The 14,270-nt window shown below is 34.3% G+C and overlaps 1 protein-coding gene across 5 annotated transcripts in view; it reads left to right on the forward strand.

The window, feature by feature from the left end:
- The window catches only part of Gpc5 (glypican 5), a 1,306,099-nt gene that overhangs the window by 622,784 nt on the left and 669,045 nt on the right, over window positions 1-14,270 (forward strand). For all 5 annotated transcript variants that reach the window (XM_010630566.2, XM_033760931.1, XM_010630577.2 and 2 more), the window contains exon 7: window positions 2,681-2,840. In XM_010630566.2, the coding sequence (XP_010628868.1) occupies window positions 2,681-2,840 (160 nt within the window). The remainder of the gene's footprint in view (window positions 1-2,680; window positions 2,841-14,270) is intronic.

The raw sequence follows: 14,270 nt of genomic DNA on the forward strand, positions 1-14,270 counted from the left end.
TGTCATAGACCCAGCCAGCTTACACCTTCAAGAGTGGCAGTTTGATCCCCTGTACCCAACTCCATGAAGCCCTTTTGCTTTGAATGCCTTGATTCTGATGATGCAGAAAACGTTCTTTTTAAAGGAATAGTTGTGATTCTTTTAATCCCACCCAATCTTACTTTCAGTAAACCTCACATCACCTAGTAATGACATTAGTTACATTTACAAAATACCTTTTGCTGGGTAAGATAATAGTAAAGTATATTACGTTTACAGTTTAGAGTGGAAAGTCTTGAGGTCCTTTGTTCAGATCTGCTCAGCGCAGATACTCTGAATTATATTACAAAATAGTTTTATAGTCCTGTTTTTTAACAACTGGAGTATGTGTACTTTGGATTTGTAGAACAATGTCACTCAAGTGATGTTGAAATGTAGAAAACAGGTGTTTCTAAAATATTCTCTATTTTTTTACAAGTCGCTATAGTGAATATATTCAACGACTAAACTAAAACGGATTTCTTGAAATAGCTTCATTTCATGTGGACTATCTTTCTGTTTGCCTATTTGAGTTCAAATTCTTTGGGTTGGGTCTTCATGGTTCACACGTTGTCAGTGTTGTTCCTGAGATTCCATCTGTGCCCTGGCAAAGAGCCCAGGAAAATGCTGCAGGAATTCTTAGGGAAATAAAGGGATGATAAAGTTGATATGGGCAAGTATTGGAAAAGGATGTTAGAGTCAAAAGGTGAACAACACCGCACCACAGAGTTTAAAATTGCTGTACTTGTCAGATTATACTTTGAAAAATTTTAATGTAAGTCATGTAATAGGACTGTTTATGAAATAACTCTTTTGATTAATGTGTTCTGAGTGTTTAAAATACTTTAATAGAATATTTAATAAAGTGGAAATTAATAATCAAAATGTATTAAATTTTAATTCCCTGGCACATTAAGTTTTTGTAAAGCACATTTGTTTTTCTCAGAACATGAACAATGAAATACATAAGTTACTTTCTTTACTTTAGTTGCGAAGGAATCCACTTGTTCAGTAATTTAGCTCAGTCTTCTGTCTCCCAGTTAGTGTGTGTCAGAATTAGGATTCATGGGCCGGGGATTTAGCTAAATGGCTCAGCTGCCTGCATTGCAAGCGCAAGGACCAGAGTCCGATCCCTGGTACTAAAAAAAAATTAGGATTCATATCTAAGTACGTCAGACTTTGGAGTCTCAGACATTTATGGTGATTTTAAATACTTGATAAATGGCATATTTCAAAATAACTAATAAAAAGTATGAAATAAAGCCATTTGTTTTTACTCTTCCTTTTTCAGATTAGAATTTTTATGTTTTTGGTACATATAGGTGTTTCCTCATCATCGCAGACCTGTTGCCGCTTTCCAAGAAGTAACTATACACATCATTGTGTCAAACACAGTGAACAAGCATTTTTTAAACATATGTATATTAAATTCATATAACCTCAGAAGAACCTTTCTTCTAAGTTTAACACCTGTGAGCATGTGTGAGAAATGCTGGTGAAGAAAAATAAAAATTTTAAATCTTTGTCAAATTGCTTTAGCATTTAGGTGTTGTCTAAATTAAATTTTGAAAAACATTGTAGTATTTCAGAATATGTGAATCTTGAAGTTTATGAATGTCCACATCCAGTTATTTAATTCAAGTATTCTTAAAATATTAAACATATTTTTCTTAGGTGTACTGAGGTTGTTTCACTCTATGTTTTTCAATAGGAAATGCTATCTTTGGGTTATGTGTTTAATGACCATCTGTAAATTGAAACTATTTTTTGGAAAGTTGCAGAAGTGTCAACCTTAAATATTTCATAAAGCACCATGAGAATTTGAATATCTGCTAAGTAGGCAACGGGCATATATTTCATTCATAATATGGCAGTGCCCTGCAGTCATTATGCTTGGTCATGTGTTCTCCAAAACTGCCTTAGAGGAGTTTATGTCACAATTCGGATTATTTTATTCAGCTTTAGCTTTCAGTAAAATATTTTATTATTCATAACATCAACTTTTAGGAAAGAAGTTCACCTATTTCCAATACTATTAAAATATTGCCAGCATCCCTATGCTATGTGGGACAAATGGCTATTCTATTTTACACATAAATGTGAATGAAATAATTGAGAAACAAGACCAAGAAGTTAGCTAAGTTTCTATTATGATTTGTAGAAATGCAAGTAGGACTTACATGATTTGTTCCAATACTGTTATGTATCATGTGTACTGGACTATATATTAACCTGACATAGATTCAATGAAGCTATAAATGTATATGTCCAAAATTCTTGATTCTTTTGATAGAATTCTTTTCTGGAAAGATATTTTTGAGGAATTCTGAACTATTGGTTTACAAAACAAACCAATATTGCTTAATAAGAAACAAGATTTCCAAGCTACTATAAGCCAAAAGGCCTGATTTTATTTGCTTTGCAAAGCCTAGTTACAGGGTTAATATGAAGATTGTAACTCTTTATGAATACAAAACTTTGCCTGTTGTTTATTATTATTTCAGTTGTTTTTGATATTTTAAAGTTTTGATTGGGTTAAGTATATGCATTAATGCAGTGGATACAAAACAGAATCATTGTATTTTCTAGCATAAATTTCTGAGTAGAGTTCTTAGAAGATTTGAATTAGCTATCAGAAACATTTCTTGGTGTCCACATCTAGCTGCTGCAGGGAAGGTCGCCCAAGCCTGACAAGTGGGAGCTTCTTGCGCTGGGCAGCGGTGGCGGCGTGGTGGAGCAGGTCAGTGGAGACTGTGACGATGAAGATGGCTGTGAGGGATCAGGCAGTGGAGAGGCCAAGCGGACTGTGAAAATCACACACTGTGAGTGCATGACTTTTATACTCTTTGGAAGTATTTGCTTTGAGATATGATTTGGTGTAATTATTATGATAAATGGAGAGAAATGTCAATGAATTGAGAAGCACACAAGGGAAATTGAAAATGAAATTTTAGTTAGTGGAGGGCATGCATTCTTGGAAGTTTTGTTTATTTTAAATGAATGACAGAAAAAAAAACCCAAAAATGACATCTTCTCATGAGAAATCAGTGAAGTATCACCAGTTCTGAGAATTATGAAAGTATAAACCTGGGCTAATTCTTAGGACATAATGGATATTAGTATGTATTGCTAAGTAATGTAAAACCAGGACAAACAAGTACTACTAGCTAATCAAACTGTGCAATTTTAAAGTACCATGTCACTATGTAAAACTTTTTAAGTTCTTGAATGTGCATTACAGTGAAATTGCAAAGAAATCGGTAAATATGTGGTTAATTATGGTGAAAAGTCCTGGGTTTTAACTCATGGATTTGCACTTTCCAAAAATCTCATCAAACATTCGCTATGTTTTAATTGCATGGATTTGAAATCATTTTGGGCATTGCTGATATTTTGATCATTTGCACATAGCAAAAAGAAAAAACAGAAAGAACCAATGGCTTTTCTTTCTGGTCACACAAGTTGAAAGCTATAGGCTCTATTGCTTCTCAGCCTTTTGGCTAAGATCAAATGTGAAAACTATGGGCTCTATTTCTTCCATGGTTATGTACATGTATTTGTGTGTGCACGTAAGACAAAGTGATCAACTGGGAAAGAAATGTTAGAGTTAATGTACCCGAAGCACCTGGCATTTAACCCTTCATTTAGCTCTGATCCTGTCAAAGGTTGAGGTCACAGTAATCAGGACATATACAACTCTTCTTGGAAGTTGGCCTGGCACCCTCTAAGCCACACAGGGGTACTTTGGACCTGTTAGCCATACCCTCTGGTGAAATAAAAATTCATTTACTTTTTAGTTCTCTGGTAGTGAGTTAAGAACACTAGAAATGCTTCAAGCATCAGTTTCCCATGCTTTTTGAGATCTGGTTTTATGAGTTGAATATGTTGGTTAGTGGTATAGAAGCCAATAGAGGTGTGATGGTGCCTGCTGGTAATCCTGGCTGTTAGGAAGGCTGAGGCAGGGGGACTGAACATCCAACGCAAGCCTGAGCAACTTAGTGAGATTCTTTCTCTAAATATTTTTAGGAAAGTTTTGGGGCTATAGCTCAGTGACAGGAGTGCCTCAGGTTTCAACCCCCACTAATACTACAAAAATACATAAATACATACCTAAATAAAATGAACGAAAAACAAATAGCATATAGAAACATGTTTTCCAATTAGATATAGTAATGAATTTTGTTTAACAAGGAGGGTAAATAAGCAGGAGTTAGTATACTTGAGTAACAGTTGGAAAAAGGGCTACAGCATTCCTCCTACAAATTAAATACTTTCTACTCTTGTAGATGGGGATAAGGATATGTGTCCTTGTAACTAACATTAATGTAGCTTACCAGATTTTTTCTTTGGAGATTTAGGGAAAAAACAGTAGAAAAAAAATGAAAATAAAAGTTTTTTATTAGGTCAAAATTACTCTTACTGAGTTAGATATCTTCTACTGTACTAAGGAATTATGACACATATCTATTATTATTATAATATTGAATTCAGTAATCTTTATTTTTATCATATCTAGTGTACTGTTCCATACTATAATTTAATTGTCATTTAAATGGTGGCATAGCATGAAAATTATTGCAAAAAATTATTATACAGTTGAAATTTGATTTATAATATGCATTGTGTTTAATATAAAATTGTCACCTTTATGAGATTTTTCACTTTTTGAAATTACTTATAAGCTCAAGGACTTGTCATAGACAACTCTCTTGGTTTGTTTCATGAGGAACTAAAGAGAGTGAAGGATATTCAACTACATTTTTCTCACAAAACTATACTTGTCACTGTGGCAAGGATGAAATTTTTTATTTTAACTTCAAAACCTTGGTTTCAATTACTGCTGAAATGGACAGGTATGCTACAACCACCCATCAGAATTGAGTAGATTAAGATATAGGTGATTTTCAGCAACTCCAGGCAAACATGAAAAAAAAAGTCCACATCTCCTTGCTCTAAGTGGGCAGCTTATTGTGTTTCTAAGAGTTTATAGCTACTGCCTTTCAATTTTTAATAAGTGGTTAGGAAACCACTGTGGATAGCATGCTGAAATGAAGAGGGATAAGAAAAGTATCAAAGTGCAGGTCACATTTCTATTTTTGAAAATCACTATAATATTTTGCCTTTTTGGCAAGTTTGATACATTGGTAAAGTGAATTAAGCATACTTTTGGATGGTCTTAATGATTTAAAAATATTATACTCTACAGAATTCACTAAGTTGGGATTTGTGTTAAGAGCTTGTTACATACCATTATTTCTTCCTTCTATTTATGTTTATTCTTTATAAGATACAATATAAGTAGAAATAGAACACAGGCAATTTATTACCCTGAAAAGATTAAAGTTTGAATGTTATATTCTGTAAATTCAATGTTCTGATTCATTTATACAAATGTGTAATAATTCATATTTTCCTAAGTACACCTGCAATTGTATTTTCTTTCAGTTTCTGTTCATTTTATTGCACACAGTGCAGGAGTGTATATATTTCATTTCATTATGCAAAATTTTACTATCAACTACTTCTATATCTTTTAGGTGTTATTTTGTTGTTTTCATCAGCAATGCTGTCAAATTATTTAATATTTTGAATATTTTGTTTCTTGTTTTGGTATCTGGAATCGAACTCAGGTCCTTGAGCTTGCAAGGCAGGTGGTGGAACCACTGAGATAAATCCTGAGCTGAAGTTTTTTTTTTAAACAATCCTAACAGCTCCAAATGATGACATCCAAACCAGAATCTACTAAGGACAGACGATAGGAAAACTATTCATGTATAATTCTGAAAATCTGTAATAGCATTGCTTAAAATTTTCCTGCAATATCATGTTTCATATCATAATATCTCTTCTTAAGAAATGTATTGCCTGGGCTGGGGATTTAGCTGAGTGGTGTCACTGCCTGCCTCACAGAGTGCAAGGTCCTGAACTGGATCCCCAGTACCAAAAATAAATAAATAAATAAAAATCACCCATGAGCAAATTCACTTTCAGAAGGCGACTTGAGGTAATAATCTCAGGGAAAATGAATTTTATGGCAAGGTGCTTTACATACACAGAATTCATAAAATAATTCTTTGTCTTCAGATTTGTTGACACAAGCTCTATATTATTTATAACTAAGCTCTGTTATAGTATTGCTTATAAAATATTGTGTAGTGGTTAGTAGTTTCAAGAGAGTTGTACTTTCTTGGAAAACCTGTAAGTAGCATCATCAAAGCCTACATTATTTGTGCCAATGGCATTTTCCCCGGTAGCGGTGTGAGTGCCACGGCGCAGCCATGACGCGTGTTCAGACAGAGTGGGCCGTTCAGAGTATCGCTGCCGCAGTGTCATCCCTGGGTCCTCCCAGAGGGCTGCCCAGCCATCCATGCAATATCTCTTTTCAGGACTCTCTATCTGTCTGTTCTCATCTTACTTACCGGGATGTCACGATCCATCATCCCAAATTGTAAATAATTGAGGAACTGCCAATTCGCTTCCCAGGCCCTTTTTCATTTATCTTTACAATTATCCCTTGTTCCACAGCCTTCTTACTTCGTGATAATAGTGAGGAATGCTGGCACTGATAACAATATCAAGTTTGTAAATCATTCCCCATATTGATATCTCGAGACAGGCTTACAAAAACAGAAAGCATTTGACTGCATAAAATTAATTTTACTTATTTTTCCCCATTAAGGTTATTGGCACATTTGAAGCAGACAATACAGTTCCATTTATCATTGGAATCTTGTACCTTTCCATGACAGGTCTTGGTTCTTGCTTTTTCTCCATATCCCTGCCTTCCCTCCACCCCCTTCACCCTTCCCTATTTACAAAGACTTTGTTTCCATTTTTTCCTGCTTTCACATATTTTCTTTTCCCTTATTTCCTTTCCCCTCCCCTTCCCACTTTCCTTTTAGCCATTTTCTTCCTATTGTAAGATAATAACATTGGAATTTTAAGTTGCTAGATCTAGACAGAATTTTTGGTTGATCTTTTATACTGTAAAATAACGAGAAATATTTTTATATTGCCGTTTAGATTGCTCATTTAATAACCTTACATTAGCCTCTAAAATATTAATCTACATCATGGCACTAAGAATGGCCTTGCAAGACAATATTGTACTCTGTCCACAGAGGAAAATCACAAGGGTTCTTTGTTAGTCACCTTTGTTTCAAAATCTCAACTAGGCATGGAGGTAGGGAAAGCTCAAAAGATACAACTGTATTTTTCTTTCCAGGACTCTTAAAACTATTTATTCACATTGTAAGACTTATTTTATATAATTTCCATTGTGTAGTTGATGAATTTTTCATTCTAACATAGTGTCGGACAATGTATCTTAAGATTTGTATACCATCAAAATAGTTCCAGGTATGTATATTGAAAGTATGTGTATTTTTTGCAAATTAAGTATCAACAAGTTTGATTAAGATAAAATGGATCAAGCTTACTTCACAAAGCGTTGACCATTAGCTTATTCTTAGATTATTCCAAAATTAAGAGAAATGTACCCAAAGTTACTAGTTTGTCACATATTTACTGTTTCCATTTATAAAACTAATTATCTTTATAGGGTTATATGGATTAGAATTTTTATAACACGTCAGATGTAGTCTTGAATAATAACTGTGCTTTGATCTACATTTTGTGAGTGGCTAATACTGAAGGATCAGATAAAACCTTAAACGTTAAAACCATAGAAAAATTTGTATTTTCTGATCATGCTCAATGTTTAAAACTGTAAATCCTTTGAAATTACCAGTGAGTTCAGTTTGTACAGAACTGATGAAAATTATACTAAAGAGACCTGAAACCTAAGATAAATATATTTTAATTAATATGTGATCACTATGAATATTATTCTGATTATACATTTTCATTTTGGTTTATAAATAAGTGAGACTCATCCTAGCTGTTTGCTGTTTTGTTAGCAAGATTGTGTGTAATGAAATGTGGATACCTAATGAATCACATAAAATCATCTTTCATCCTCTTAAAAAGTTATATATTGTAGTCATGGATTTAAATAATAGAACTGAGTTTTAATGAAAGAGTTTGGCTTTGAATGCCTAAGTGATGATTTTCATTTCATTGGCTTAGACTGATGTTAAATCACTGAGGTGAAAAGGGAGGACTCATTAATTACAGCTTACGGAAGCCTCCTAGCTTACATCTTGGATCAACCAGCTCTTCTGTAATGTCTCACAGCTGAATCTGTGCCATACCAGAGGACATAAAAAAAGGAGCTAGGATCTTTTTAAATTCCATAATGCTAAATGTGATTATATGATTAATGAAGGAAATAACAAAAATTAAACTTCAAGAAAATATCATCAAATAAATTTTCTCAAGATTCTTCTCCTGTTCTATAACTGTCAACAAAGCCAGACAGGAAACCATTTTCTACATCATTCTGTTATAGATGAACAGAGTGGTTCTTGAAATTTCAATATTTTTCCTCAGAAGTCGTTCATATAATGTGTCATGTACAAACAAGTATATCTTTGACTCCTAAATAACTTCTTTTTTCCCCCTCATTGAATTTATTGGTACATTTTAGGTATTCAGTACAGTTACATTCATGATTGGGATTTTGTACCTTTACATGACAGGTCTTGGTTCTCATTTTTCCTTAATAACTTATTTACCTCTATGTGAAAAGTGATTTTCATACCAATTATTGATGAAAAACTAAATATTCAGTTAGTATAATTAATTAAAAGAAGTAAAGAAGATACACTCTATCCCAAGAGCCTCTCAAAATTTCTTATATATACTGTGGCGATGCTGGGAGGTGGAGGGACACTAATTGGTGAGGCCTAGAAGGTGCTCCTGTCCTTGGAAGGAACCGATGTTAGTTAGTGTGGGACCTCTGAGTTAGCTCTTGCAGGAATAAGTTGTTATGGAAGCCGGAAGTTGATCTCTGAACAGCTCTCTGGCTTCCTGTCTTCCGCCCAAGTGCCTGTGAATTTGTGTTGTCGTGTACCACGAAGCCTTTACCAGGACTGGGCTGATATGAATACTGTGCCTGTAAGCTCCCAAACTGTGAGCCAAATAAATCTCCTTTCTATGTTTCCCAGCTTTGGATATTTGGATATTAACATAGAAAATAAATTAATACACTTACCTCTTTTAGTTATGTTTTAAAGGAAAACAGGACCACACCTTGAAGTTTTCTTTTTATTGGAGCAATTTTCAAGACAATGAGTTGATTCCAACCTTGCCTTTCTCAGAAAGTGACTGATTTTTTTATATGCGTGCATTTCCAGTCACAGACTTAGAATCAGCCTTGTTTACATTTCCTTTGATTTGTTTTAAAGGGAAATGGATTTCATGACCACAATCTGAACACTATGGATGGTCCTTCCAGGTGTAATAGAAATAAATAGTCCATAGCTACTCATTTGCTTGTTGCACATTAAATATGCCACCTTATCAGATTAAGAATAGTACTATTACAACTACCATGGCATATTGAGATTACTGAAATATCAGTTAAAGATTTTTGAATTAACCATTTATATTCTTTCTCCATTTTTATGGTTATAAGAGAGATAGATACAGAGATAGGTCACCTATCATACCTGCCATTTTACTCACATTTATCTTTCTTATTACATATTTAACGCTCACTCCTAGTTATTGTCTCAATATCTGTCTAATATATTCTTTAGTTTCATGGTAAAAGCATTTTTCATTTTTGCATAGTGATAAACTTTCACAGCCTTTCTACATGAAAGTTTATTTTTCTGGCTATAAGGATGTTGGCTTATGTTTTCTTTCTTTACTAAACTCTGCATTTTATTCTGGCAGAAATTGTTGCTGGCAAAAAATAATTCATGATAATCTACTTAGCTTCTCTTTGTAAGTCACATTAATCTTCCCCCTTGCAGTATACAAAGATATTTTCAGTTTTCTTTAAAGTAATTTTGATAGAATATGCTTTCATACTGGTATTTTTGAGATGCTATTCTCAGTTGTACAGTGTATAGTGTAATACATAATTTCACATATTTTTCTAGGATGCTTTTGTTAAAGTAATAGTTTAAAATAATTTGCTATCTTAACTTCTATAGGAATATCTATTACAATTTGCTGAATTTAGTTAGCATCATCATTGCCTAAAATCCTTTTTATGCATTTCTTGAATTCTTTCTGACTGCTAAAATTTGGTTCCTTTTATCTTTCTATTTCCCTTTAAAATGTTATTGGTGAGCTTTATTTGATTTTTCATTTCTTGTGGGTCATGTTTAATTTTAAGTGAATTTTTATTATTTTCCTACTCTTGGGATTTTAACTTTTCTAAAATTTTCTGACATGTTATTTAATGTCTTGTATTCTTACTGTCTTCTTATAGCTCATGTTGAAATGGTATGTTAAAGGTTCAGTCTATTTTTTAACATACTTTTCTGGTGCACTTTTACTTTTGCAGGAATCATAGCATAGTATGCTATTTTCTTATGATTACTTTCTGCTGTACATTTTGGTGTTTTCAAAATTTTTAGAAAGAGATTTTTTTCTGATACCTTTTTAAAGCCACTGAGTTTCATGCTGTATTGTTGTCGTCCAAAGTTAATATAGGTGATAGACAGGTAGGGAGGCTGCAGCTTGAGATCAGCCTTGGTAATCTACTGAGATCATATCTCAAAATAATAATAATTATTAATAATAATAATAAATGGGGCTGAGAATGTAGCTCAGTGCGTTCAATCCCCAGTACCATAAACAACCAATCAGTCAATAAAATCAGAAAGAAGCTGGGGCTGGTGGTGCATTCTTATAATCCCAGGAGATTGTAAGGCTGAAGCACAAGGATTACAAATTCAAGTTTAGCCTGGAAAAAAATTAAAAATAAAACAGACTGGGGCCAGGGATTTAGCTCAATGGTTTTGCCGCCTGCCTCGCAAGCCCAAGGGCCCGAGTTCGATCCCCGATACCAAAAAAGAAGACTGCAGATGAGATGTAATTTTGTGGGAAGACCCTGGGTTCAATCCCTACTATTAGTAAAAAAAGAAAAATGGCAATTTATCTTTTGATATGTCTGTCTCTCACCCTTACATTTATCTATATCTTCTTTCCTAGATCTGTTATCTTTCTCCGAGTGCTTAATTCCAACTCATATTTGCTTGATATTAACAGTGTTTTAAAAGTTATACACCCCCAATTATGTTTTAGCCAATGAAGTACAGTTTGTCGTGTCTGATGTAGGAGTATATCACAATATATTATCTTCCATTCCCTAACTTAGTAAAAACAAATAATCCCATAAATAACTCTTTCAATGCATATATGTATGCATTATTTCAGCTTATAAAATTTGCGTTCAAGGAAATTGTATCAATTAATATTTGCACCAGCAGTGAAGAAAACCTAATTTTGCATTTCTACCATAATTGTATATCTACAGACTTTTTAATGTTTGCCAAACTCCCTATCTGAATAAAAATAAATAGCTTCAAGTGTGTTGGGAGAAAAATATACCAGACAGAATTAAATAGGCAAAAAAGCCATTATTCAAGACTATTGCAATTGGGGCTAGAAACTGAATTCAATTTCAGTGAATCAAATACAGGAGAGTTCTAAGCATTCTGGTGACCTAGTGGAATAATATTGGGGTGGCATTAATGGTAAAGTTGATCGCTACTATTAAGTTTTCAACTCTGTCTGCTACCAGGTATGTATGAAGATGAGGCTCCTACCCTGCCATAGAAATTGGGGATGGGCCACCTGCCTCACAAGCACAAGGTCCTGAGTTCAATCGCCAATACAAAAAAAGAGAAAGACATTGGGGATGGGGAACCCTCTTGATGCTTACATTTGATAGGGATGGCTCTTTGGTCCTTAAAAAGAGAGTTGTGGATTGTAAAGAAACTCGTAGATTTATACACCGAAGAGGCAGAAAAAGAATTTACGTTAACATCTCTCTAAGTACATGCTCCAATAAAGGAAGCTCAGGGGCTAATAATAGTTTTGAAGAAGTGAAGGTGTTTATAGTTTAGTCAAGTTGTAGAACATTGTAAGGTTGTCTCAGTCACGTACATTTCACTGATGACTGGCGAACTTGATTATCAATTTTTATTTATTCACCATTTTTGTGTTTCTTATTGTGTGGGTTGGTTTTTCTGCCCCATTTTTATATTTTGATACTAGATTTCTCTGAAGTATCTTATTGTGTTTCTAACAAATATTACTTTTGTAGTGTATGAGCTGTGAGTTTCTGGCACGTCTCCTAAGCATGAATATATTACCTTTATGATTTTAAGATACTCTAAATCTAGAAAGAGACACTGATGTATAAATAAATGTTGAACTATGAAAGTATAGAAAATGGAAAAATATGAGTTGTAGAAGAGCAATAAATGGTAGAATACAATCGGTTCACTGGAGATTGTTCCAAGAACAATCCTGAAAATTACCCTCAGGCTAGGTTTTCAGAAGGGATCGTGGATAGATAGAAAGTGGGGGCAAAATTCATTAAAGAGCCTTTACAAAGGCACAAATGTGTCCAATATCTGTGTTGTCAAGGAAGCAGAATGGGTGCATTCTTCCTGGGCATTCCCGATGGGATAATGAGAGAAAAGGCTAGAAAAATAACCAGAGATCTTTGCATTGCAGAATACATATAATTGAAATACATGGTGGCTTGCGTCTTATATTGTAAGAAATAGTGTAGCAATGATTTACTCAATTGCAAAGAACTCCAAAGCAAAGTCCATTTATTTAAGATACAAGGTGCAAAGTTCAGTGATACTTAGCAGTTAGCTCCAGATCCATTTGACAAGTCTACAATGAATCTTAACAACTTTTAGTTTTCCTTTTTTTAAGTTAATATGTGACTCCTTGCCATCTTCCGAAGCCAATATCCAGAGGTATACTCTGACCGTCTACTTCCCGCTGTATCAAGTGTGCTGCCTTTACTGTAAGGGCATTCTCTTCCCTCAGTATTTGCTCTCTTTCCTACTTCCACCTTCATTTTCTAAGTTTAGGGCTTCAGTGTCTCTTGCCTGAACTGTCCTTATCGCACTGCTCTTGCTCACGTTGAAATACTACTTTTAAATCGACAATCTGGTTCTTTGCTAAGATGTGGGAACTTAAGCTATCGTGTAATGTTATCAGCCAGAGAGCTGAAACTTTGCAGAGAAAAAAACCAATTCAGTACCACTTATGAATCGTTGAACAATAGCTTTGAATCTTTTGTCATTTCACACACGAATTGCAGTTCTTCTGAAGGTATGGAGATGCTTTTGACCAAATTAAATTTTCTCGGGGACATGAATTGTGACAATGAATCGTTCTAGCTTTGATAAGCAACATACTTTTCAAATCAAAAATGTTCTATAGCTCTTGCCCTTGTTATTTACCTGATTTGTGGCAATGCCAAGCCTACCCTGCTATGGGTTTCTTACAGTTATGCAAATAACTTTCCTAAATTCTTCAGTAAACTTTCCAAATTGCATGAGATGTATAAATTATATTTCACAAATGCTTCTGGCGGCTAGTACACCATTATTTTTTTTTCTCCTAAAAAGTTCCTGAAAGGAGATAGAAAGAAAGGAGAAAGTCAAGCAGTTCCTTCTTGTTTCTGGTTTTTGTCAGCATTACATGTGGAACGGAGATCACCACTGCCTGCACATAGTTTTACCTCTTAGATTAGCAGATAAGTTATGCTCCTCGAGGGTGACAGTGCCAACAATGCTGGCTAACTTTGCCTCCATCGGTCAATTTAGTGCCACCAAGGTGGTGTCACCTACAGGCCTGAACATCACTGAAGAAGAGCTGTGCTCCCACTGTCCCGCTTCGGTGTTTACTTCCTTTCCAGCACCCTAGGATCTGCTTATCCTGTCCCTTCCCTTTCTTCAACCTTAGAAATGAAAGATGCTATTTGTAGTTATTAAATCCATGTTCCTCAACATCCTTTTTTATTCCATTTACTATTTTTTTTTCTGCTACTGGGGATCAAACTCAGGTCCTTGCTCTTGCAATACAGGCTGCCAGAACGACTGAGCTAAATCCCCGGCCCTATTCCATTTACTTTTAAACGTCCTTATACCAATTCCTGTATTAAATTATCTCTTGAATTATTTCTGTTTTTGTTTTTAACTGGACTCTGTCTGATACTGCTGGTGTTAACTGTGTAAAGTTAAAAATGAACATATTTATTACTTGAAAACCAATAATATCTTCCTGCTGGCTTTCAGAGGAATCAGACTATTACAATTTGCTGTGGATGTATATTTTACTGTGAGGCTAACATCTGTTTTAGC

This window comes from Fukomys damarensis, unplaced genomic scaffold (genome assembly GCF_012274545.1).
Source record: "Fukomys damarensis isolate Sample0158 unplaced genomic scaffold, DMR_v1.0_HiC HiC_scaffold_6, whole genome shotgun sequence".
Taxonomy (NCBI): Eukaryota; Metazoa; Chordata; class Mammalia; order Rodentia; family Bathyergidae; genus Fukomys; species Fukomys damarensis.